Source organism: Schistocerca piceifrons, chromosome 2 (assembly GCF_021461385.2).
Source record: "Schistocerca piceifrons isolate TAMUIC-IGC-003096 chromosome 2, iqSchPice1.1, whole genome shotgun sequence".
NCBI classification, from domain to species: Eukaryota; Metazoa; Arthropoda; class Insecta; order Orthoptera; family Acrididae; genus Schistocerca; species Schistocerca piceifrons.
The window spans coordinates 384,694,449-384,721,311 of NC_060139.1; the positions used below are offsets into that span (position 1 = coordinate 384,694,449).

The 26,863-nt window shown below is 40.7% G+C and overlaps 1 protein-coding gene and 1 pseudogene across 1 annotated transcript in view; both read left to right on the forward strand.

The window, feature by feature from the left end:
* LOC124774965 (nuclear pore complex protein Nup214-like) overlaps window positions 1-26,863 on the forward strand; it is a 131,360-nt gene that overhangs the window by 48,548 nt on the left and 55,949 nt on the right. The window contains 1 exon segment of the mRNA XM_047249692.1: window positions 12,282-12,473. Coding sequence (XP_047105648.1) covers window positions 12,282-12,473 — 192 coding nt within the window.
* On the forward strand, window positions 23,900-24,017 carry LOC124778534 (annotated as a pseudogene).

Below are 26,863 nucleotides of genomic sequence, written 5' to 3' on the forward strand. Positions count from 1 at the left end.
TAGTAGTCATTGTGACTACATGAAACGCAATCAAAGTACATAATAAATTGATATACTACATTTCTTGTACATATGATAGCAGTAGTTAATTAATTGAGACTACTTGATCAACACAATCAAAATAAACTGTAGTATAAAGTTACATAATTAACAATATTTGATAATGAGTTTTACTTATTGTGATGTTCCAAAAATTCAGAGGCAGAGTAGAAGCAGTGATCAAGCGAAAACTGTTTCAGTTATACCTTAGAAGTATTTAATGTCAGTACACATTTTAAGAAAGAAGGTTTATGGTTACATAACATAACTCCAGTATGGTGTATTCCCCTATGTATAGGTTTGTACTTGCTGTGTTTGCATGTAGATTAAGCTTCTGGCTAGGTTAATATGTGTGGAAATCATAGTTCGGCCATAGATATGTTTTCTTTTTTTTAGGATGCTTTCTTTTATAAAAACGAGGATTTCATATTTACACAAACAAAGCAAAGGCGGCATTTTCAGACTGTTAAAAAATGGTCTGCTGAAATCCCTGCATTTAACTTTCTTCATCCCCTTGATGTTGTATTACAGTAGCAGAAGTACCATCTGTCTCACACCATATAGTATCTTTTGGAGTATAAATGTAGATTTATAAAAAATATATATATGTATTGATACTGAAGGATTAAATTTTTATGTTATTGCTGTTGTACGCAATATGACACTGCTTTACAAAAGATGGTGCGTGACTTCTGATGCATTATTCTGTAATGTATTTCTCAATGTAAATGTGACTTTATTCATATCTGAATGTCAATGTTTAAGAGAACAGGAAAGAGAACTTTGTTGTTTTAAAATGCTTTCATTTATATGACATTAATCCTGGCTCCAAGTGTTCATAAAAATTTTGTATTAATTATTTCTTATGGGCTAATAACTATATCATACAACGCACATATACACTCCTGCTCATAAATTAAGGATAATTGCAGAATGTGTTGCCACACAATGTGGCACTACACAAAGCTGGCACTAATAGCGTAGGCACATAGGGAATGCACACAACACAGATCTGTTAAGTCCACGGTATTGGTGATAAGTTGAGAAAACCATCCCAAAACACGTGCTACAAAACGCCGCTGTTTCCTGCGCATGTACCCTGACATAAATATGGGATATGATCACTATGCACATATACACAGGTCACACAATGGATTGGCATACTCTGGATCAGGTGGTTGAGCAGCTGCTGGGGTATAGCCTCCCATTCTTGCGCCAGTGCCTATTGGAGCTCCTGAAGTGTCCTAGGAGTTTGAGAAGACGTGCAACAATACGTCGACCGAGAGCATCCCAGATGTGCTCGATGGGGTTTAGGTCTGGAGAACAGGCAGGCTACTCCATTTGCCTGATATCTTCTGTACTCCTTCATGATGGCAGCTCGGTGGGGCCATGCATTATCATCCAGCAGGAGGAAGGTGGGACCCACTGCACCCCTGAAAAGGCGGACATACTGGTGCAAAATGACGTTCCGATACACCTGACCTGTTACAGTTCCTCTGTCAAAGACATGCAGGGGTGTACGTGCTCCACTCATAATCCCACCCCACACCATCAAACCACGACCTCCATACAGGTCCCTTTTAAGGACATTAAGGAGTTGGTATCTGGTTCCTGGTTCATTCCAGATGAAAACCCGGCGAGAATCACTATTCAGACTATACCTGGACTCGTCCGTGAACATAACCTGGGACCACTGTTCCAATGACCATGTACTGTGTTCTCCACACCAGGCTTTATGGGCTCTCCTGTGACCAGGGGTCAGTGGAATGCACCTTGTAGGTCTGTGGGTGAATAAACCATGTGTGTTCATTCGTCTGTAGACTGTGTGTCTGGAGGCAACTGTTCCAGTGGCTGCGGTAAGGTCCCGAGCAAGGCTACCTGCAGTACTCCATGACAGTCTGCGGGCACTGATGGTGAGATATTGGTCTTGTGGTATTGTACACTGTGGACATCTCGTACTGTAGTGCCTGGACACATTTCCTGTCTGCTGGAATCGTTGCCATAATCTTGAGATGACACTTTGTGGCACACGGAGGGCCCATGCTATGACCCCCTGTGTTTGACCAGCCTCCAGTCGCCCTAGTATTCTACCCCTCACAACATCATCAATATGTGTTCTTTGAGCCATTTTCGACGCACAGTCACCATTAGAACTTATTCGCTGCACCGTTCTCTGATATGCACCAACACACCTCTGCGTATGTGGACTGGTACCAGCACCACCATGTGATGACTGCAGGTCAAATGCACCGCATGGTCATACCCCGAGGTGATTGAAACTTGCAATCTGCCCACCAGAGCATTGTTTCACTGTGTATCACCATTATTCCTAATTTATGAGCATTGAGAGTATATCGGTTTTCATTGATCATGAAGATTGTGTCCTGGCCTTACATCATTCCTCTGTAGATAGCAGTCTTGTGCACTTTGGATTCAGTTCTCATGGACATACTATTGCTGAAGGTCCTTCTGCAGTTCATCCTCAACTCACTTCTGTAGCCTTCCAATTGGATGAGTTTCATCAGCTTTTCCCTGGCCTTCTGGCAGAGCTCTGCCAGGCTTATTCTCCATTCTTTCATTTTCTGCACAATGTTCAGTTGTTTGATTAGGCCATACAGTTCCTAGTGCTTGGTTCTTTCTATGTCTGCATGTGTTCCCTTTGCATGTTGGTCCAAAGATCTTTCTCATGGTTTTTTTTGTTCAGAGATCAGCAGGTTCTCTTCATGTTTTTTGTGATGCTTAACATTTTTGTCCGATGTAAAAACACTGCATTGTGGGCTTTAAGTTTGGTCTTAACTGACAGATTTTTTGATGATGTTATCTGCTTCAGATTGATGTCAGTTTTAGACCCATTGATTGTACATTGATTAATTTGTTGTGTTAGGTAATTATGGTTGTCGAACCAGGTGGCAAGGTATTGAAAATTTCCAACTCTGATTATTTTCCATATTATTGGGAGCTTCTCTGGATACTTCTCTCATTTCAGTCGTCTCCATATTAATCCTCAGTGCAGTCCTACTGGCATTCTTTGCAAAGTTCTCTACAGTTTCTGCCATCTCTTCCTCTGACTCTGCTATGGCTGCAATATCGTCTGCTTATCCCAGTAGTTGTGTCCTTCCATTTAGCTTCACCCTTTTACCCCTTTTCATTTCCCAAATTCGTTTCTCCAGGACCCAATTAAAAAGCAATGGCATCACCTTGCTTCACACATGTTCTGATGTTGAATTCCTTGGATAGCTCCCACTGGTATTTTCCCTTGGGTTTTACCTCTACTGTACACACTTTCACCAAGTTAATTAACTTCCTTGGCATTCCAACTCCCTCAGGATGTTGTGCGTACTTAATGTTTGTAAACTATCACATGCCTCTGAGAAATATATAAATATTACCACAAACTGATGGTTGAATTCCCAGCAATTCTCCCAGATTTGTCTCATATTGCAAATTTGATCCATGGTTGAGCTTGCTGCCTGAAAATCTAAACCTGCCTAGTACCCTCCAGCAGTATCTTCAGCAATAGGCTTCAGCTTTACAAAAATTATTAGTGATAACACTTTGTATGGTACTCTTAGTAGAGAAATATCTCTATAATTACTACAGTTCCTTTTATTGTTCTTTTTGTAGAGTGGACTTCCACTCTTTTGGGATCTCCTCCTTTCTTTATATTACTTATGAGACTGTGTATCTCTTTCTGAACTGTTCAAAGTCCTGCCTTCAACTTCTCTATGATTATCCTATCTTTTCCTCGGGGTCTTACTATTCTCAATTTATTAATTGCTCTATCTACATCTTGTTGAGTTACTTCAGTTTCTTCTTCCTCTACACTTTATGAAGTTTTTTCTTCTGGGAATACATTTTCATGATTTTCAGCATTCAGCAACTGCTCAGAATATTCCCTCTACCTGTCCAGAAATGTTTGCTTGTCCAGTATCATATTTCTATTCTTATCATTAATAACTAGCACATCATTTCTTTTACTGTTCCTCATATGTTTCAACACATGGAACATTTTTCTGCTGTCACGTATTTCATTAATCATGTTGGGCATTAACTTTCTTTTCTCTGTCCTCAGAATCCTATTTGTTTCTCTTTTTATGTTTGTGACTACTTCCTGCTTTCTTGCAAGATTTCTATGCAGTGGGAGTGTTTCCCTAGCTCTCTTGCTGGCCTTCACAGCTTGTTCACGTATATAACTGAATGAGAGCTGGCCTTCACAGCTTGTTCACACATATAATTGAACCATTTCTGATTGGTTGTTCGCTTTTTTTTCCTTTACTGCATCATTTACAGCAGTCTTTATATCTTCTCATTGCTCATTAACACTTCTTTCATCATTGTGATTTGATACCAGGACTTCAGATTTGTTATGCACTCTGATATATTACTGGTGGCCCAGCTCTGGATCCAAACTCTCTCTTGACCATATTGTTTATCTTTCTTTTATAACACAGCTGTAGTTGTAGTTTGCTGATCACTGTGAAATTTCACACAGAAAAAAAGCAAAAATTTTATTTCTTTCCAGATATGTACAACAATCTTCAAACTTTATTTAATCACAAACTACATACAGTATGTGTCTCTTGAAGTTTTTATGGCAGATAAAATATTCCTTTGTCTTTTGGTTATGCATCTCTTCTTCAGAGATTTCAGACGATAACCTTCCCGCTATCCTGCAGGTGAGTTGGTGACAGAATTAAAACCACTTGACACAATACTGAGGAGTAAATTTTCCTGATCCCAGATGCACACGCAAAAGATGATGGAATAATACATGCAAAATATTTATTCCTTTAGTACATATACCTTGCTATTGTGTCTGGGAGCAACACATCTGATTTGAAACCAATGTGTGCTTTAAGACGGAGGCTCTTCTTTAAAGTTAAGTAAAACTACTTCCTGACTTGGACTTGCCTTTGAGGTAGAGCACTCTCTGAAATAAATTAAGGCAACTTAGTGCTCAGCAGGGCAAGTTGGATGCTGTGCAGCTAATTGACTTTGTTTGAATAGCAAGATAACACCCATTACTAACGGGAATGTATTATGGACATGAATCACAAAGTTAACAAAGTGTCCAACCCAAATAGTCGCTAGACTGCAACTTGTCTGATGGGATGAATACTGCCAACATACAACAAGGGACAAGTCTGTGGCACTGATGAGGTTCAAGGGCAGACCATCAGCTGGATACTTCACCAGCTTTCAGAAGTTAATGTGAATAGAAAGAAATGGTGACAAGATTTCCTGAACCCAGTAAAATATTCCACAGGATAAAAATATCAGTGGAGATCACCAAGAGGATTCCAAGAAGAGGTTTAAGGTGCCCAATTCCTGATCGTATTGTGAAGAGTAGAGTCGGTAGGCAACCCAAAAGAGACTTGTAAAACATTTTACCACAAACGTTGCTACAACTACTCTGGGTCCAGCCTTTGAAAACACTGAATGATCACTAAGAAGAATTGTTGGGTCTTGAGCTCGACAGCTTTCAACTGCTTCTCCTCCTTGTTTCAGCTAGACTCACCATTGGCTTAGGTCAGGGACACAGTAGCTATTCAAAACAAAATCTATTACAGTATCTTTTGATATCACAATAGAAAATTAGTTTAATCTGGAAGGCTTGTGGAAGAATTCAATTTTAATCTTTTTTAAATAGAAATTTGGTAAGTATGTTACCACCTTATCAACAGCAGCAGCCTTGTCTGGATTGCTTTCACTGCTAGTTAGAGAGATACCATACTACTATTGATGTCCTGCCATTGCTAGAGGTGAGCATACAGCAGGTCTTCCTGCATTGAGATCTCGTAATGTGTCTTATTCTCTTGTCACGACTTGGAGAAAACTTATGGTACTGCTTGGAGATGTTATCCTTATACCAACATTGTTTCAATTATTAATTGGAGATACCCTTTCCGACTGCTCTTTCCATGTGAATGGTAACCTGAAGGTAGTGAAGCAGGACAAGGGGGGAAAAATATATTTGTGCATATGTATGCAAGTAAACAACTCTTTCAAGCTCAAATGAAATTTATTATGAGTGAGATGACATGATCATAAGTTTAAAAATTAATTGAAAACAGCATAGAGAGCAACTAAAGTTATTCATCAAAGTGCATAGCATCTATTACAAAAGAAAAATGTATAAAAATGGTAAAAGTGTAGGAAATTTAGCAGAAAATTTAAAACATATTTTAGGCATTTTTCTGAGAAAATGTTAAATAACACTGTGATATTAATCTGTAGATAGTCTTGGAATCTGTGAGCAGATTTGTGATTTATCAGACATGTGGCATGACTAGTTGGTGTACTATTAGGCATGGTAGTATTATCAGAACACTGTTACTAAATGGACCAGTGAAGTTTCGTAACAAGTGGCCACTATTGGTCGTCCCCAAAATTCTGGTATCACTGTTCATAGTAACAGTGCAGGAAGAGAGGTATGGTACTGAACTCCTCGTTGATTGTATCCTGCACACCAGTGTTGAATTGTGCCACTTGCAGCAGAAGTGGACAAAATGAAATTGGCTGGGCTACCAAATGTGAGGCACTGCTAGTGCCTGTGTTCAGCAAGGTGGATGCAGCATGTTGCATGGATGGCAGATCAAATTCCGTTGAAGGGGGGGGGGGGGGGAACTGTAACACTGAGAAGAAGTTGTGAAACATAAACAAAAGTTGGTAGGCATGTTTCTACATCTGAACGGTGATCTCTATTCAGATTCCGCACCAGTTGCATAAGAGTGGCACTAATAGCCTTAAATGTGCTTTGTAATTGTTGTGAGCATTGTTACCTTTGAGATTGGATGTGGTGCATTGCTGTAAGTGAAGAATGCCTGTAAGGCGACGAAGACACCATTATCAGCACCTCACTGAGTGTGAATGAGGCCATGTAATAGGGCTACAAGAAGCGGGACATTCCTTCTGCAATATTACAGAAAGAGTTGGCAGGAATGTAGCCATTGTAATGATTGCTGGCGGCTGTGGTCACGAGAATATACGGTCACAAGAAGACCGGGCTCCAGACAGCCCCATGGCACTACCATGTGGGAAGACTGTGTGGCTCTGGCACATCATACTGCATCTGCAGCAGCAGTTTGAGCAGCATTTGACACCACAGTGACATAAAGAACTGTTACAAATTGGTTACTTAAACTCCAGTTTCAAGCCAGACACCTGACAGCATGCACTCCACAGACTCCAAACCACTGTCATTTGCAACTTCAGTCGTGTCGAGTGAGAGCTCATGGGAGGACAGGGTGGAGGTCTGTTGCATTTCCTGATGAAAGCTGGCTCTGCCTTGGTGCCAGTGAAAGCTGTGTGTTGGCTAGGAGGAGGCCAATTGAGGGTCTGCAATGAACATGTCTGTGTGCTACACACACTAGGCCTACACATAGGGTTAGGTGTGGGATGTGTTTTCGTATGACAGCAGGCGCACTCTTGTGGTTATCCCATGTGCCCTGACTGCAAATTTGTAGGTCATTCTGATGATTCAATCTTTTGTTTCACCATTCACAACCAGCATTCCAGGTTTTTTTTTCCAACAGGATAATAGCCACACATGCTGTTGTAACTCAACATGCTCCACAGGTTGTCGATATGTTGCTGTAACTTGCACTATTACCGGATCTTTCTTAAGTGGGACATCAGCGGATGACAACTTCAGCAACATCTACAAACAGCATTAACTGTCCCAGTATTGATCGACCAGTTGCAACAGGCATGGCACTCCATCCCACAAACTGACATCCGGCACCTGTGTGCAACACATTGCATGCACATTTGCATGCTTGCATTCAGCATTTCGACATTTACACTGGTTGTTGATGTACCAGCATTTCACATTTGCAATGGCTTGTCTTCCGCTTACATTAAGCTGTGAACTTGCAATGTTAATCACTTAAATATATTACCTAGACAAATTAATTGGTGAAATTTTATTACTTGCTCAAATTTTTTTATTTTTTGGTGTTGCGATTGTTTTTTTTATGAGTGTATTTCTCTATTCACAACCATTTCTGCTCTGTGGAGGCTTTCTATTGCTGCTGTGACTTGTATGGGGTCACAGATTGTATTAATATGCTGTGGTGTGTGTGTGTGTGTGTGTGTGTGTGTGTGTGTGTGTGTGTGTGTGTGTGTGGTCAGAGATGGTATGGACCTAGAGGAGGTGGAGGGATTGGGGGGCAGCTGTGGTTTCTGGGGTATCTTGGTCCCTGAGTTTCATGGGTGGAGGCAATTTATTTGCTGGCTCTTGTGGCTAAAACGGATTTCTTTGATGACTCGTCTTGTGTGGTCACTATATCAAAAGTTGATGCCCCCTGTTCCTCCCTGAGCCCAGATGTGGAAGTCTGACTCAAAGCTCATTGTGTTGCGAACAGAAGGTCAAACTGTGTAATGGGGCTGCATTTGTGGTTAATTTTGGTTACACTATGCCCGTTCACAAGGGTTGAGTGGCATGTGGCAAGAAATCTGGCTAATGCTTCCTCAGTTGTTAATGACAGCATAGTTTTCTGTGTTTTTACACCATAATATCCTCTCTAGATGTTCCACCCTGGAATACAGTGCTGGTTGAAAGGGGGCTATTGTCAGGCATACCATGCTATTTCATTGAGAGAAGAGCTTAAATACGGAGGCTACAAATTGAATACCACTACAGGACATTATGTTGTGCAGAATATTCTTGAACATGGAAATGGCAGCCGTGGCAGAATGATGGCCACTAATAACCAGATAGTTCCCTGGAATGGGCTAGCAAAAGTGATATGTTAGGGTACTCAGGTTTTAACCAGGTGGAGGAATGTTGTGCTGTAATTGACTGGTGCAAGTATGTATGGTAGGCCTGGACAACACATTCAGTCACAGGGTACTTCGTAACCCAGTAAGCATAGTGTCATCTAGTGCTTTCACTCTGGTCATATACCAGTGCAATGTGGGGAGCATCTGCAGGATCTGGGGGCAGAGTGTGGATGGAGTCCCAACATGACAATTTTCTGACTGTATAAATAATTGCTAGCTAACACCTTTCTTTTTATTTGCTTGTAGTTATAATGGGTTTCTGTGATAATTTTCAGCATGAACACTATTAGCTGCTCTGTGCTATCTGTGTCTTTATGTGGTGGGAGGGCTGCTGTCCCTTCCTGTGATGTCAGTTACTAAACATGTAATGCTTGTCAGGTGTGAATGTCACTAGGCACAGAGCAAATCATAGACACTTTCTTAGTTGCAGTAATGGCTTGCTCTTATACATCAGAACACACGAGTGGTATCCTTTTTCAGCAGAGCTGGTTTAGAGGATGCACTATCTGAGCTACAGGCTTGTGAATTTGTTGTACAAATTTGTATTATATGGAAAGAACTTTACTTATTTTAGATTTCTCAACACTGGAAGTTGGTTGATGGTGTTTACATGCTCCACCATGGATTTGAGCCTATTCTCACTTAAAATGGGTCCCATATTTGTTTTGTTGTTGGGCTCAAAGAAGCTACTCGTACTCAGCTGGTAGTGCACCTCCATTTTCTTGCAAGTGGGTAAGCAATGTTTGATGACATGCCTTGTTCTGAAGTAGGTCCCATTGTAATAATGTCTGAAAGATAATTTGTGCAATTCAGAACATCTTGAGCTACTGTTCAAAACATATTTGAAACATTGCAGAAGCGCTAACCACTCAGAGCAACTGCTTTTTATACCCACACATCCTTAATTGGAGTGTGCAACATACGATGATTTTTAGATTAATGTCTGTGGGAAGCTGCAAGTGTGCATCAACAAGGTCTGCTTTTGAAAAATTCGGACTCCAGCCATAATGTGAGTTAGCAGCATAAATAATTTAGACAGCATATGACGAACTAAAGAAAACTGTAAAATGACTAGAATCAGTCATTGGCTGTAACTTTTGGACTTATCTGTGGTGTTTATCACTTGCCTTGGAATAATGGAGGAAACTATGCAGATAGACTTCCCAAGTTTCCACCATTTTGTCAAAATTGGCGAAAGCCAAATATAACTGTGGTGGAGCCTTTGCTTTTGGCTGTTTTTATTTTTATCTGCAGAAGTCATTTCAGTAACTGTAAATGATGTTATTCTTGTTGCTGCTGTAGTGCTACTCGTTGCAGAAACTCTGTTGCTGTTGACGTAACAACTATATGCACAGACTCAGAACAGTGAATCTGTGTTGGCAATGTCACCGTGCTGTGGGAACTTTCTTCGTCACAAATGTGATGTGGTTTAATATGAGCTGTATTCTCAGGCCAGTGTTACTGAGTGGCCCAACAAAGCTTCATATTGGGTGGCCCATGTTGGTAGTGGTGAAAATGATAAGGACATGTTCATTATAGCAGCGATGTATTAGAAATGTTAACTGACATGTATATCAAAAACTTATCAGTGACTGAGATGAACCCAAAGTCATTGCAAGCCATAATCCACGATACAAATTTGCAGGTCTGTGAACATGATTAGTTAGTGTTCCAGGTCTTCATGCAGGTAAAAGGAGGTTGAATTTATGTTGGGTGTGAACAGTCTAAGAGCACGCAGCATGGATTGTGAGTAAACTGGTGAAAGATGAAAGTAATGAGGAATATCATTAATGAGGTTGGTGGTAAACTTGATGTCAAAAATGGAGACCGTATGGTAGACAAAGTTGAGGAATTCTGCAACCTTGGGCCCAAATAACACAATGAATGAAGCAAAGAGGATGTAAAAAGCAGACTAGCACAAAGAGGGCATTTCTGGTTAAAAGAAGGCTAGAAGTATCAAACATAGGCCTTAAATTGAGGACTCAATCCTTGAGAAAGTACATTTGGAGCTCAGCATTGTATGGTAGTGAAACAAAGACTGTGGGAAAACTGAAAAAGAGGAGAATTGAATAGTTTGGGATGTTGTGCTTCAAAAGGATGCCGAAAATTTGGTGCATTGATAAAGTGAGATGTTTTCTGACCAACTGGCAAGGAGAGAAACATCTGGAAAACATCGACAAGGAGAAGGGACAGAATGGTAGATGTGTTAAGACACTGAAGAATACCTTCTATGGTATTTGAGTAGAGGGCAGAAATTGTTGAACAACGATATTGGAATATGTACAACAAATAATTGAGGATGTTGCATGCAAGTGCCACTCAGAGATGAAGAGACTGACACAGGTGAGGAATTTGTGGTGGACTTCATCAAACCAGTCAGAAGACATGACACCACTGTGTCCCCTCCCAAAAAAGGTTAATTCAGTACATTGCAGTTAGTATCAGTGAGCTAAACCTGATTGTTTGTCAGATATGATCATTTTGCTTGTATAGCACACTTTGTATAGATGAGCTCAGAAGAAACTGACACTGATACAGTTAATGTGTTTGCCTTGTCATCACAGTTGCATTGTACTAAATATGCAACATGGGATTGTGTCACAATAAGTTGTACACAAGGTGGTGTTAATAGGGATTGAGATAAATCAGCAGGTCTACAACCAAAGAAAAATATGAAGAAAGATAATATACTAAAATTGGGTGCTGAAAACAATGCTAAATTACCGTACCTTACCCTCAGTTCAGTGGAAAGAAAATTTCCAGGAAATTGCTTTCAGTTATGATTGGAGATGAAAACACTTCTGTCAGCAATTACCAAAATACTGATTGAACTGTGGCACTGACTTATTTCTATATTAATATGATTTGTCGGGCCTCAGCCGACAGAGATGACAGTGACCATGTGTGCGTGATTTGTTATAAAAGTGTGTGTGTTTTTCTAAATCTGGTGAATAACTTTGTCTGGTAGTTTAGTCTACTTTTAAATGTATCTGTCTTCCACTCAGTGCCTCTTATGGTGAGTGTCAATCTATCCTAATTAATGTTGTTTATTTGTTAATAAGTTATGATCATTTCTGGAGGCTTGTTTGGGAACAGTGATTCTTTTTACAGCATCCTTTAGATCTCTGTTGTCTTCAGTTACTTTGTGGTCGAAGCCATGAATTTTTTATTTATTTATTTATTTTTGCTTTGGAGAAGAATTTTTTTATTTTAATGTTAGTTCACTGCAGAGGGCAATTAACATTTTATTATTTCATATGAAACTACTGATTAAAGTGAGAAAAGAAGAGACCATGATGGATACAACAATACAAATATTTCACTTGATCTGTGCGTTACAAATTTTCAGTGACGTTAATTTTCATAGAAGTTCCTTTCTGTTTTGCTTATTCTCTTGTTTTTTTGTTTGTGTCTAATGATTTTTAAAAAAAATTCTAAGTTTCTTTGTGTGTGTGCAGAAATACATTACAGGTTCCTACACTTGAAGCTATATACAAAGTGTTAACACTGGAAAATAGCATTCTTTTAAAAAAACGAGCCGATGTGGAGAAAATAATTAAACAAGTGGATCAGTACAGAAAGAGACAAGGAAAACGGACATCATTGCTTGCAGCATTGAACTCTTCAAAACGTCAACCATTTGATAAAGGGTAAGGACATCACTAAAATTTGTGTGTGTGCGTGTGTGTGTGGGGGGGGGGGGGGGGGGGGGCACCTCATTTTGAGAGAAGTTAACTGCAACTTAACTGCATTCATAAATCCATGTGTAAAATGAAAACATTAAAAATTTAAACCTAAGTTGAATAAAGGAGGACTTGCTATACAAATGGTTTTACATCAGAAGCCCATACTGTACACAGTTTCAACAAACTTTCTTCCTCAGAATTCTCCACGCTAACATATAACAATATAGAAAGGATAGATTGCTACTCCCCATGTACATAATATTTTAGTCACAAAAAAGCACAATGAAAAGAACACTACAAATATTTAAGCTTTTGAGCAAAGTCCTTCCTCAGAAGTAGAATTCATACAAGCAAGTGCACATGCCACCCCCCCCCCCCCCCCCCCACACACAGTACTTTTTCTGCCTGTTGTTGGGCACTAGTGGCTGAAGACAGCAGCAATGGGTATGAGAGTTATGAGAGTTGTTTTGCAAATGTGTGAGAGTTCTACTTGTGGAAAAGGGCTTTGTCTGAAAGCTTAAATATTTCTAGTTCCCCCCCCCCCCCCCCCCACCCCCCCATTGTGCCTGTCTGTGACTCACTGCCTTCGCTATGTGGTGAAGGCAAGCTATCGTTTCCATATCAGTGTCTATTTTGGACTTTCCATTGATTGATCATGCAAACATAGGAAATTCTTTCACTCCCAGATCTAGTGTGGTACCTCTTACTTTACTTGTGCAGCATTGGCAGTAAGAGATCTCTGTTTGTTTCCTGTACTGAGTGTAAACTATGTTAAGATTGAGGTAGATGTCAAAAGAGTCTGTACATTGTTATGGAACTGAAGTTGAGATGGCTTTATGAATTGACATTGCACAATGCAAAAAGTAATGTTGCTCAATGGCTGCGAGGAAAAGGGATAGATGACAAATACAGAGATTTGGAGTCTGAACCCTGACTGGGTTTCAGACTACTTTCTGTCATTTTTTCTGCTCTTGCAATGCATCCGGAAAATGCCAAGTTTCACAGTGGTTCGGATTCCACACTAAATTGTCTGCCTTTAACTGACTGGGTAAGTCAATTCACAGTTGGAGGAAGACAAGGCCATGTCACTTCCTAAAGTAGCATGTCTAGTGATGCACGATGGTATTGAAACCAACCTTCACATTGAGGAAGGCTTTACTGTACTTAATACAATATAAACAAACCAGAGGATAATATTTGCACACAGCACTCTTACAATGTTCACAAACCATCACTATACTTTAAGACCTCTGATATCTTTCCGCAAGACTTTGATCTGGTTAATTGTGTTCAGGAGTAATGACTTCTTTATGCAGGCAATAGATGTGCACATATCCAGCTATTAAGTAGGAAAGTACCCACAATTTAGATAAAGGGAGAGTAGGCTAGAATTAGTGAAAAATCATCAGTGCTCAAAATTTACTCCGTGCGTTACATGCCATAGTTGATTTCCCCCTCATTTTTACCCTATTCTGACCCTTTTGGTTTCAAGTCCTTTTTCGTTAAAAATGTGTTTAGGCTCAGCATTGAATTCATTTGTGTTCAGATGCAGTTGCTTTGATTCCATGTAAACTAAACAGATCTCTCTCTCTCTCTCTCTCTCTCTCTCTCTCTCTCTCTCTCTCTCTCTCTCTCTATATATATATATATATATATATATATATATAGCAGGTCGATAGACACACAAACAAACACAAACATACACACAAAATTCTAGCTTTCGCAACCAATGGTTGCCTCGTCAGGAAAGAGGGAAGGAGAAGGAAAGACAAAAGGATATGGGTTTTAAGGGAGAGGGTAAGGAGTCATTCCAATCCCGGGAGCGGAAAGACTTACCTTAGGGGGAAAAAAGGACAGGTATACACTCGCGCACACACACACATATCCATATGTGTGTGTGTGCGCGAGTGTATACCTGTCCTTTTTTCCCCCTAAGGTAAGTCTTTCCGCTCCCGGGATTGGAATGACTCCTTACCCTCTCCCTTAAAACCCATATCCTTTTGTCTTTCCTTCTCCTTCCCTCTTTCCTGACGAGGCAACCATTGGTTGCGAAAGCTAGAATTTTGTGTGTATGTTTGTGTTTGTTTGTGTGTCTATCGACCTGCCAGCGCTTTTGTTTGGTAAGTTTCATCATCTTTTTTTTTAGATATATTTTTCCCACGTGGAATGTTTCCCTCTATTATATTTTTATATATATATATATATATATATATATATATATATATATATATATATATATATATAAAAAAAACAAAGATGATGTGACTTACCAAACGAAAGCACTGGCACGTCGATACACACACAAACATACACACAAAATTCAAGCTTTCGCAACAAACTGTTGCCTCATCAGGAAAGAGGGAAGGAGAGGGGAAGACGAAAGGAAGTGGGTTTCAAGGGAGAGGGCAAGGAGTCATTCCAATCCCGGGAGCGGAAAGACGTACCTCAGGGGGAAAAAAGGACGGGTACACACTCTATTAATTCATATATATATAACAACACCTTCAATAGATCAACACCTTCAACCCATTACATGCAGTCTCCCATCCTTCATCAAGGACACCAACCACTTTCTCGAACGCCTGGAATCCTTACCCAATCTGTTACCCCCAGAAACCATCCTTGTAACCATTGATGCCACTTCCTTATACACAAATGTCCCGCACGTCCAGGGCCTCGCTGCGATGGAGCACTTCCTTTCATGCCGATCACCTGCCACCCTACCTAAAACCTCTTTCCTCATTACCTTAGCCAGCTTCATCCTGACCCACAACTTCTTCACTTTTGAAGGCCAAACATACCAAAAATTAAAGGGAACAGCCATGGGTGCCAGGATGGCCCCCTCGTACGCCAACCTATTCATGGGTCGCTTAGAGGAAGCCTTCTTGGTTACCCAGGCCTGCCAACCCAAAGTTTGGTACAGATTTATTGATGACATCTTCATGATCTGGACTCACAGTGAAGAAGAACTCCAGAATTTCCTCTCCAACCTCAACTCCTTTGGTTCCATCAGATTCATCTGGTCCTACTCCAAATCCCATGCCACTTTCCTTGATGTTGACCTCCACCTGTCCAATGGCCAGCTTCACACGTCCGTCCACATCAAACCCACCAACAAGCAACAGTACCTCCATTATGACAGCTGCCACCCATTCCACATCAAACGGTCCCTTCCCTACAGCCTAGGTCTTCATGGCAAACGAATCTGCTCCAGTCCGGAATCCCTGAACCATTACACCAACAACCTGACAACAGCTTTCGCATCCTGCAACTACCCTCCCGACCTGGTACAGAAGCAAATAACCAGAGCCACTTCCTCATCCTCTCAAACCCAGAACCTCCCACAGAAGAACCACAAAAGTGCCCCACTTGTGACAGGATACTTTCCGGGACTGGATCAGACTCTGAATGTGGCTCTCCAGCAGGGATACAGCTTCCTCAAATCCTGCCCTGAAATGAGATCCATCCTTCATGAAATCCTCCCCACTCCACCAAGAGTGTCTTTCCGCCGTCCACCTAACCTTCGTAACCTCTTAGTTCATCCCTATGAAATCCCCAAACCACCTTCCTTACCCTCTGGCTCCTACCCTTGTAACCGCCCCCGGCGTAAAACCTGTCCCATGCACCCTCCCACCACCACCTACTCCAGTCCTGTAACCCGGAAGGTGTACACGATCAAAGGCAGAGCCACGTGTGAAAGCACCCACGTGATTTACCAACTGACCTGCCTACACTGTGACACATTCTATGTGGGAATGACCAGCAACAAACTGTCCATTCGCATGAATGGACACAGGCAGACAGTGTTTGTTGGTAATGAGGATCATCCTGTGGCTAAACATGCCTTGGTGCACGGCCAGCACATCTTGGCACAGTGTTACACCGTCCGGGTTATCTGGATACTTCCCACTAACACCAACCTATCCGAACTCCGGAGATGGGAACTTGCCCTTCGATATATCCTCTCTTCCCGTTATCCACCAGGCCTCAATCTCCGCTAATTTCAAGTTGCCGCCACTCATATCTCACCTGTCATTCAACATCATCTTTGCCTCTGCACTTCTGCCTCGAATGACATCTCTGCCCAAACTCTTTGCCTCTGTATATGTCTGCTTGTGTCTGTATATGTGTGGATGGATATGTGTGTGTGTGCGAGTGTATACCCGTCCTATTTTCCCCCTAAGGTAAGTCTTTCCGCTCCCGGGATTGGAATGACTCCTTACCCTCTCCCTTAAAACCCACATCCTTTCGTCTTTCCCTCTCCTTCCCTCTTTCCTGACGAAGCAACCGTTTGTTGCGAAAGCTTGAATTTTGTGTGTATGTTTGTGTTTGTTTGTGTGTCTATCGACCTGCCAGCGCTTTTGTTTGGTAAGTCTCATCATCTTTGTTTTTAGATATATTTTTCCCACGTGGAATGTTTATATAAACAAAGATGATGAGACTTACCAAACAAAAGCACTGGCAGGTCGATAGACACACAAACAAACACAAACATACACACAAAATTCAAGCTTTCGCAACAAACGGTTGCTTCGTCAGGAAAGAGGGAAGGAGAGGGAAAGACGAAAGGATGTGGGTTTTAAGGGAGAGGGTAAGGAGTCATTCCAATCTCGGGAGCGGAAAGACTTACCTTAGGGGGGAAAAAAGGACAGGTATACACTCGCGCGCGCGCACACACACACGCGCACACACACACACACACACACACACACACACACATATCCATCCACATATACACAGACACAAGCCTAATGAAAATGAAAATAAATATAAAAATATGTGGGGAGACATAAAGGTGAACTAGAAAGCAAATGGAGATCTGGTGTGAAAAAAGGCGAAAAAGTGTTGGTTAGAGCTGGGCTATGTTGATCCTGTGGTGAACTTGTGTAGGTAGACAACGATGTGCATAAAGGTTAGGTGGTGGTGTTGCCGCCAAAACACGTTAAAGGGTGGAGAAATTCGGGAAAATTTCGAAAAAACTACGTGTAGATGTATTAAAAGGAGTGGTTTGGTGGTGGCAGATTATCGAAATAAGGCTAACAATTGTCCGATGAAGAAATAATGACGTTAAAACCTGTGGGAAGCGGCTAAAAATGATCGGTGATGTGAGAATAACGGAAATGGAAATCAAGCAATAATCAAACAGCGCGCGCCCACACACACACACACACACACACACACACACACACACACACACACACACACACACACACACACACACCGTCCCCCAAAGAGATTCAACATCAGTTTTCTTTTTCCTGATAAGATCAGTCATAATAAATTTTATGCACTGCAAACTAATGTCTTGCTGTCTTGTAACTGAATAACAGGACATTTTAAAATGTTGCTACTGGTTTCATTGGTTTATTTTTGCCTTCAGTAACACTATTGCTGTTGTTATTACTGTTAAAAATCATTTAAAACTCAGTATTGCAGATAAAATAAACAGCGGCTCCAGCAAATATTAAGATAATTCTTTTCAGTAGCCACCTCTCTCCCTGCATACATAATGCTCTTGTTTTACAGCTTAAACCTGTGACTGTCCCAAATGAATAATTTGTCCCATGGACTCTGAAATCACTCTTTATAGACCACTGGAAAATAAGCAACACTTTATTAAATAGAAATGCATTTGTTAGGTGATCCACCAGATGATGGTGTCACTGTTGAACATTGTGTGCCATCATTCCTGGAATGTCTGTGAATGCAAGGGACACAGTCAATACTGGCAGGGGTCTCAATGTCCATTGTACTAGGTACGGGCAGAAGTAAAACCGTGAGGACGGAAGTTCTTGGTTAGTTCAGTCGATAGAGAATTTGTCCGCAAAAGACAAAGGTCCCAAGTTTGAGTCTCAGTCCAACACACAGTTTTAATCTGCCAGAAAGTTTCATTTCAGTGCACACGCCACTGCAGTACAAAAATTTCATTTCCATTTGAAAGATAAATACAACCATCTGAGAAAACCTATGCAGAACCAAAGAACAACATTATGAAATGGCTTGTAGGAAAATATGTACTTTTTCTCCTTACTAACAAGAGACCTACAATTCAAGAATACCTCCAGTATATTGCAAAAGAGTGCTATGTCACAAAGAAAAAGCTGAACTACAAGAAACAGCTCCAAAACTTTCTCCATCTTAACCTGTCCTAACTGATTGGTTCGACAGAATTTGTGTTGTGTTATGTTCACTTTGTGTGTCAGCTTCATCGTGACAATCTATCCTTCTATGTACATCTTTCAGTAGACATGTAATATACGAGAGTTGGAACTCAAATAGTGGCAACTGACATGAAAGAGTTACATGTTTCCACCTGTTACTGTCCTTCAAAGTAGCCACCAGTGTTGTGTAGAACCCGTTGGCAGTGATGTGGGAGGCATAGTATACCGTTAGCAGAGCCTGTTCTGATGTTGCTGTGAATGGAGCTGTCTACTGCTTGTCAAATCTCGGGAACAGTTCTGAAGTGAAAGCCACGAAGTGGTTCCTTCATCTTCGGAATCAAATCAAACCAACAAGGACTTAAATCCGGGGAGTATAGTAGATGGTACAGTAATTTCCAGTCCCATTGACCGAACAGAACAGCCACAGCTTGCGCTGTATATGCCTGCGCATTGTCAAGCAAAATGATGGGTGGGTTGCGCAGAAAGTGTTGCTGCTTCTTTCGCGAAACTGGTTGCAGGTACAGGTCCAAGGTCATGAATTGTATGGCGTCAGTCACTGTCCACTAACATGGCAACTTCTTCAGAGATGCTAGGATGACCTGCCTGATGCACGTCTGCCACAGTTTGCCGACCTTTGTTGAAGGTTTTTACCCAACGTGCCACTGTTCTGTACGGCAATGCTGATTCCCCGCATGCCTCTTGAAGACCTTGATGACACTGTCATTATGTACGACCTCTGGCACTTTCAATCTTGAACCAACTCTGTTGTTCCTGTTTCAAAAACATAGAGGCACCGTTACATTAGACCGCTCGCCCACAAGTGACTGTACTTTCCTCGATTGTGCACATGCCGGTGACATGGGGCGGACAAGTCCATTTGCTCGGAGGTAAGGCAGGTATGTCAACAACTTGTGCTATCAGCAACAATGGTAGATTCCATTGCATAGTGTCTCCACAGCAGTGTTGCCACTGTTTAAGTTCCAATCTATGTATTATGATGTGAAAAAATGTTTACTGTCAGTATATTTTTTTCTTTTCATTGTTTGGCTCACCTTTCTTTTTTTAGGTTTTAGAAATGCAGTATCTTATTATTTGTACCATCATGTTTGATAAAAGTTCATCATTGGGAAAAAAAGATACTTTCCTGATGTGTGGAAGATTGTGGGGTTGAATCCAGAAATTTTTTATTTGTATATCTTTAGCATTTTGATCATTATTTTTTTCAATTAATTTATTTAAATACATTTTTTAATCCTAATCTTTTTCTGTGTCTTCTCATCGTCATATAGAGTTTTTTATTTGCTCTCATTTCTTCTTCCTATCTATCTTTTTTCATTTGGAATCTTTGTGCATGTGATTTTAATTATTTTCATTTATCTACCAGTTAAAAACGAAAGAAAAAATAATCTATTCGTATTGATGTGCAGTGGTGTGGAAAATATATTTTTTGTTACGAAATTAACATTTTTTGTGTGATGATTATCAAATAAATATTTAAAACATAAATGTTTGTGCTCTATGGACAAAATAACACAGATGAAGATATGAAGAAAAGAAAGAATTGTGAAAAAAATGAAGAAAAGAAGCTATGTGTCCAACAATGTGGTAAAAATATCAAATGATAAAACAGAAGAAACTAAATCAAAGTTAATACACAGAAATAGTTAAAATCACATGGACAAAGATGTCAAATGAAAAAAGAATATTAGGAAAAAAATTAGTGCAAATTAAAAAGTTTAAATGATTAAAATGACAGGAGAAATGATTAGAAGTAAAAACGTGCATTTAACCCAGTTAATTGAATAAAATAATGACCAAAGGTATTTAGATTATTTATAATAAAAAGTGTGATTTGAAACCACAACCTTCTCCATGTTAGGAATGAATCTTAACCAGTACACTAGACTACTGCTCCGCATAACTCTGCTATTTTGAAGACTCTACAGCAGCGTTATCAAACTGTGGCCTGTGGACCATGTCTGCCCTGAATCATTTATTTGTGCGGCCCATAGTTCTCAGCCGTATTTTATAACAACATTCATTCTGCAGGTAATATCAGAAGCCAAAAAACTCAACATATGAGAACCTGTAAAGTTCATGGCATCAGCTTGGTAACATTGTTACAGAGACAGTAATATTTTAAGATGGGTTTAACTGTAGTTGACATTGGTGAATTTGGTCAGCAGCTAAGTAAAATTGGCTGGCTGCTACAGGCCACAAGACCAAGTAGCACAACCACTGCAAAAGTAGAAGATTTGAGAGGGGGAATGTTGTATTCCTTGCCTTCCAGTACTGAAAATTCACGGGCATTCACGGCTCATGCTAATCAGTTGGTATGGTATAAATTTCAAACGGAAGTAGTGTGGATTCATGAATGCACATTATGGGGACAATCATGTTCAAATGTGGCACATATTTGTAGCAATGAATTCATATCCATACATATTATTAAAAAAATGTATGTATTTACAGGATGTTTCACAATTCATGTTACACACTTCTAGAGGTTGTAGAGGAGACTTAGTAGATCAAGTTTTACTTAGGAACCCATGTCCTGAAATGGTTCATTTCGATGTTACGAGGAAAACAAGATGTACAGATTTCACTCCTATTTACTGTGATGCTGTAACAGCTGTTCGATATGCTGACCACCAAGTTTGTTGCGCACAGTGTATCTGTTCAGTACGTCTGCATAAATTCTGTCCAACATGCTTGGTGTATGGTTAATCACTTCTGCTGTAGCCATAATCTGTGCAGCCGGATCTTCCTGCAGCTGGACAGGGGGCTCACAAACAAGACTCTTCATGTAGCTCCAGAAAGTCCAAAGGGGTTAAATCTGGGATCTTGGTGGTCAAACGTGGTCCACCTCGATGAATCTACCTGTCCTGTAGACAGTTCAGATGGATTAAGACAGAACCTACAAAATATAATGCCGCCCTGTCATGCTGGAACAACAATTTGTGCCAAATGTCCAGTGGCACATTTTCCAAAAGCAGTGCCAGCACTTGTTGCAGGAATATGTTCCCGGCACCCATTAGATGGGGAGGAAGGATATACAGTGCAATCACATGGCCATTGCAGAGACCTGTCCAGACATTGATGCCGAAGGTGTGCTGGAGTTTTTCTTTATCCCAAATGTGACAATTTTGAGCATTCAAAATACTCTTCCTGTTGAAATGTGCTTCGTCGGTGAACAAAATTTACCTTGGAAACAGGAAAGTCCACACTGTGGTGTAAAAACAAAGCACAGAAATTGATATGTGGCACAAAATACTCTGAGAGCATGGCATGTGCCTTCTGAGGGTATTATGGATGGAGTTTCTATTCATGCAGAACATGCCAGATGCATGAGTGAGACACAAACGAGTGACATGTAATGGCTCGAATATTCTTTGGTAGATTCTCTTCAACTTGAAGCATATCCTGTTCCAATACAATAGTGCGCTGCCTTTTTGGAGCAACATAATTTGCTCTATCGCTTATGAATTTCCCACTTTCCTGCAGCTATTGTTCTGCTGTGGCAAACGTTGGATGAGATGGAGTCACACTATTTGGAGAGTATTTGTGGTAGATATGTTGAGCTACTCATCCATTATGGAGCTTCACCGTAAATTAATAATATATTGGTTTACTCTGCGAACATGTACTCAGGCATCCTGACTGTAGTATACAGTCACCATAATGTCAACTGACGCATCACCAGGTAGCACAAAGACAAGGCAGATGGAGACAAAACTTCATGTCACCATGCCATTCGTGAATGTGGGTAGCCTACCATAACAGGCAAACTGCGTAAGAAACATATAGCGGGTGATTGAATATCTCTTGCCTTCCTTGTAACATGGAAACTAATTGTTTCCGGACATGGGTTCATATGTAAAAGTTGATCTACTAAGTCCTCTCTACAGCCTTAAGAAGCGTGTAATAAGAATTGTGAAACACCCTGTGTGTATGCATGCATGTATATTCCACATCTCCTCCTAAACCACTGGACCGATTTTAACTAAATTTGGTATACACATGAATTATTGTCTGGAAAGAATTTCTTTGGGGTTTAGAACCACATACCTATCACAGCGATAGGTGTGGTCTTGATTACCCGGAATTTATTCATCCAGTATTTGAGAATGAGAGCAATTAGTGTTGCTGTTTCAGTACTTTTCAAAACTATTTTCTTGCTGATAAGCCTTCCAAAATGATGAAAGGAAAAACGTTTATCGCTTACTACATTTTCTGTGTTCGTGCAATAAGACTACTGCATCATGTATGATGTATAACTTTATAACTTCTTTACTACTACCAGTATTTGTGACATGTTTTGCAGACTGTGTTGACATATACCAGTTAAGGTACTTATATCATTCTATGACACACAGTTTAAAAGATATGATGTCGTAAATACTGGGACGCATGTGAAACTGCTGCATCATGCATGACATTTAAATTCATTGCTTCTATGTTTCTAAATTCATTCATAACACATTTCACAGACAGCTTCTATGTACCTCCAAAATTGTATCACTGTGTCTCACATAGTTCAGGAACTTTGATGTCATAAACATTGAGCTGTGTGAAAACAAAACTGCAGGGCAAAATTGGTTAGAGATACAGGTGAAATATCTGTACGGATATGTGACATGTGCATTTGGTATAGTGGAAGTGGAAGGTTAGGGAAGGTAAACCTTCCCTAGTGGGTGTACACCATTACTAAAATGAGCAGTGAGAGCTTACCGTAAACTGAAAAAAACGCAACACTGTACTCTGCTAGGGAAAGTGTACAGTAGCATATTATCCACTAGTGAAGGTGTACCATCGCTGCTCCTGGGTTATTAACGGTGTGTCGAACTATGCTACCACGCATCAGCATGAATGTAATTGTCATCTCGTTATTATGTTGTACAGTAGTGCAGCTATGGTTGACAGTAGTGCAGCTGTGGTTGATAGTGTAATTTCCATTCACATCAGTGGAGCTATGGTTTAATCAGTGAAGTTCTACGAACATCTTAGAGTGGAATGGCAAAATCTCAGCTATAATTCTGTCTTCATAAACAGAGAAAAGTATGAGTCACTTATCAACAACGCTAAATCCTTAAAATCTGGATGAAAGAGGGGCGGCAACACCTACAAGTTTTTGAAGAGATATGAAATGCTGGAAGTGAATGGAGTAACCAAATTAATGCAACCTGTAATGGAAGAAGGTATGATTAAATACTGTGCTTATGGTGAAGAGGCAATGGCCTTGCCACAGTGGATACACTGGTTCCCATCAGATCACCAAAGTTAAGCGCTGTCGGGCGTGGCTGGCACTTGGATGGGTGACTATCTGGACCACCATGTGCTGTTGACATTTTTCGGGGTGCACTCAGCCTCGTGATGTCAATTGAGGAGCTACTTGACTGAATAGTAATGGCTCCAGTCAAAGAAAACTATCGTAATGACCGGGAAAGTGGTGTGCTGACCACACGCCCCTCCTATCCGTATCCTTAGCTGAGGATGATACGGCAGTCGGATGGTCCCGGTGGGCCACTTGTGGCCTGAAGACGGAGTGCTTATGATGAAGAACTGTATGGTATTCTGCATGACACTCATGTAATGACTGGCCACAGTGGACGAAACCAAATGAAAAAATGCTTGAAGTCAAAGTTCTGTAATATAACATACAGAAATGTCCAAATTTATCTTAGTTTGTGTGAACCTTGATTACAAAAGCAAAAAGTCAGAAAAAACTAATAGTAGCTGTTCAAGAAGCTAAATTCCAGATGTCAAGTTGATCTCATCAACTTCCAATTCCAACCAGATGGAGATTACAAATTTGTAATAGTTTATCAGGACCACCTCACTAAATTCATTGTTCTCAGGCCACTGAAGTCCGAAATAGCTGAAAAGTATGCAATAACATTATTGACATTTTTACATTATTAGGTGCGCCCTTAGTTTTGCAGTCTGACAATGGTAGAGAGTTTGTTAACAAAATAATGTGCAGCTTAACTGAACTATGGCCCAATTGTAAGATTGTCCGTGGTAGACCTAGATACAGTCAGAGCCAAGGCAGTGTAGAGCGAGCAAATCAAGACATAGAAAATATGCTAACTACAAGAATGCAGGTGCGCAACACTGTGGAGTGGAGCCGTGCCTGAAGATTTGTGCAGCTAATGAAGAATACCACTGTACATTTTGGAATTAAAAGATCTTCGTACAAAGCAAAGTGTGGCTGCCCTCCTAAACATGGTTTGTCTTCAACAAGTTTACCTCCTGAAGCATTGATGTGATGAATGTTCACTCTGAGGATGACCATGAAAATATAATTAATCAAGTGAGTGTTGGCAGTGAGACAGGTACTGAAATGTTGCAGGATAATAATCACAGTAAATCACCATTGCAAGAGGATAACATACCAACAGGAACAGAGGTTGAGAGCAGAGAGAAAGAAAGTATTCCTGACAATAATGACTACTGCCTGACTGATTTAGACGAGTCAACTTGTGCTATTAAAAAACACAGAAGCGAAGCATACAAGTGCTTAGAAGAACAAGTGCAAAGAATGCGGCAGTGTTTAGATCGCTGCTCTCCAACAGTAGAAAAGGGCTGTACCATGAAATTTCCAGTTCCCAAATTCGATAGAGGAAGAGGAGATGCCAGCTCGATCTTGGTTGTCATCCTGGAGATAACGTCTGATGGCTTCTACCGAATTGGGACGAGAGATGGTGTGGTGAGCCAGCTAGACGCACGGTAATGAATTGTTTGTTTTTAAACAATTATGGATGGGATAATATGATATGCCACTGTGATTACAGCTACAACAATTTGTTTCAGGTCCAATTCAGTATTCGCCCTTTAAGAACAATCTCATAGGAGGAAGTTCCAGCAGAGTAAACTGTTGCCTTGAGGACAGTTGCGACGTCTCAGTTGATGGGAAGCAGCCAGGGACTCTGCAAGTGCCAGCAAAAATGTCAGACTCTGATATGCTTTTGCAAAAGCAAAAATGTGTTGTGCAACTCAAAATGCCATGGTGCACGTCCTTGCTGCAGTAAATGAATTTTATATAATATGACTATGTTTTCAAACTAAATGTGATAATTGTAACTTTTGAAGTATGACTGCTCCTCTTGGCAGTGAAGGTATACATTCATTAGTGAGAGTGCACTATCCCTAGTCAATGTGTATTGGCAGACAGAACTGGAATCAGTAATCCACTTTCACTAAACAGATACTTTCCCTGAAACTCCCACTCCCACTGGATTGATTTCAACCAAACTTGATACAAAAATCACTATCTGATAAACAAATACTGTGGGGATAAGAACTACCACCTTCCTATTGGGCTGGGGGGAGGGAGATGTACAGGGCTATTACAAATGATTGAAGTGATTTCATAAATTCACTGTAGCTCCATTCATTGACATATGGTCACGACACACTACAGATACGTAGAAAAACTCATAAAGTTTTGTTCGGCTGAAGCCGCACTTCAGGTTTCTGCCGCCAGAGCGCTCGAGAGCGCAGTGAGACAAAATGGCGACAGGAGCCGAGAAAGCGTATGTCGTGCTTGAAATGCACTCACATCAGTCGGTCATAACAGTGCAACGACACTTCAGGACGAAGTTCAATAAAGATCCACCAACTGCTAACTCCATTCGGCGATGGTATGTGCAGTTTAAAGCTTCTGGACGCCTCTGTAAGGGGAAATCAATGGGTCGGCCTGCAGTGAGCGAAGAAACGGTTGAACGCGTTCGGGCAAGTTTCACGCGTAGCGCACGGAAGTCGACGAATAAAGCAAGCAGGGAGTTAAACGTACCACAGCCGACGGTTTGGAAAATCTTACGGAAAAGGCTAAAGCAGAAGCCTTACCGTTTACAATTGCTACAAGCCCTGACACCCGATGACAAAGTCAAACGCTTTGAATTTTCTGCGCGGTTGCAACAGCTCATGGAAGAGGATGCGTTCAGTGCGAAACTTGTTTTCAGTGATGAAGCAACATTTTTTTCTTAGTGGTGAAGTGAACAGACACAATGTGCAAATATGGGCGGTAGAGAATCCTCACACATTTGTGCAGCAAATTCACAATTCACCAAAAGTTAACATGTTTTATGCAATCTCACTGTTGAAAGTTTACGGCCCCTTTTTCTTCTGCGAAAAAAACGTTACAGGACACGTGTATCTGGACATGCTGGAAAATTGGCTCATGCCACAACT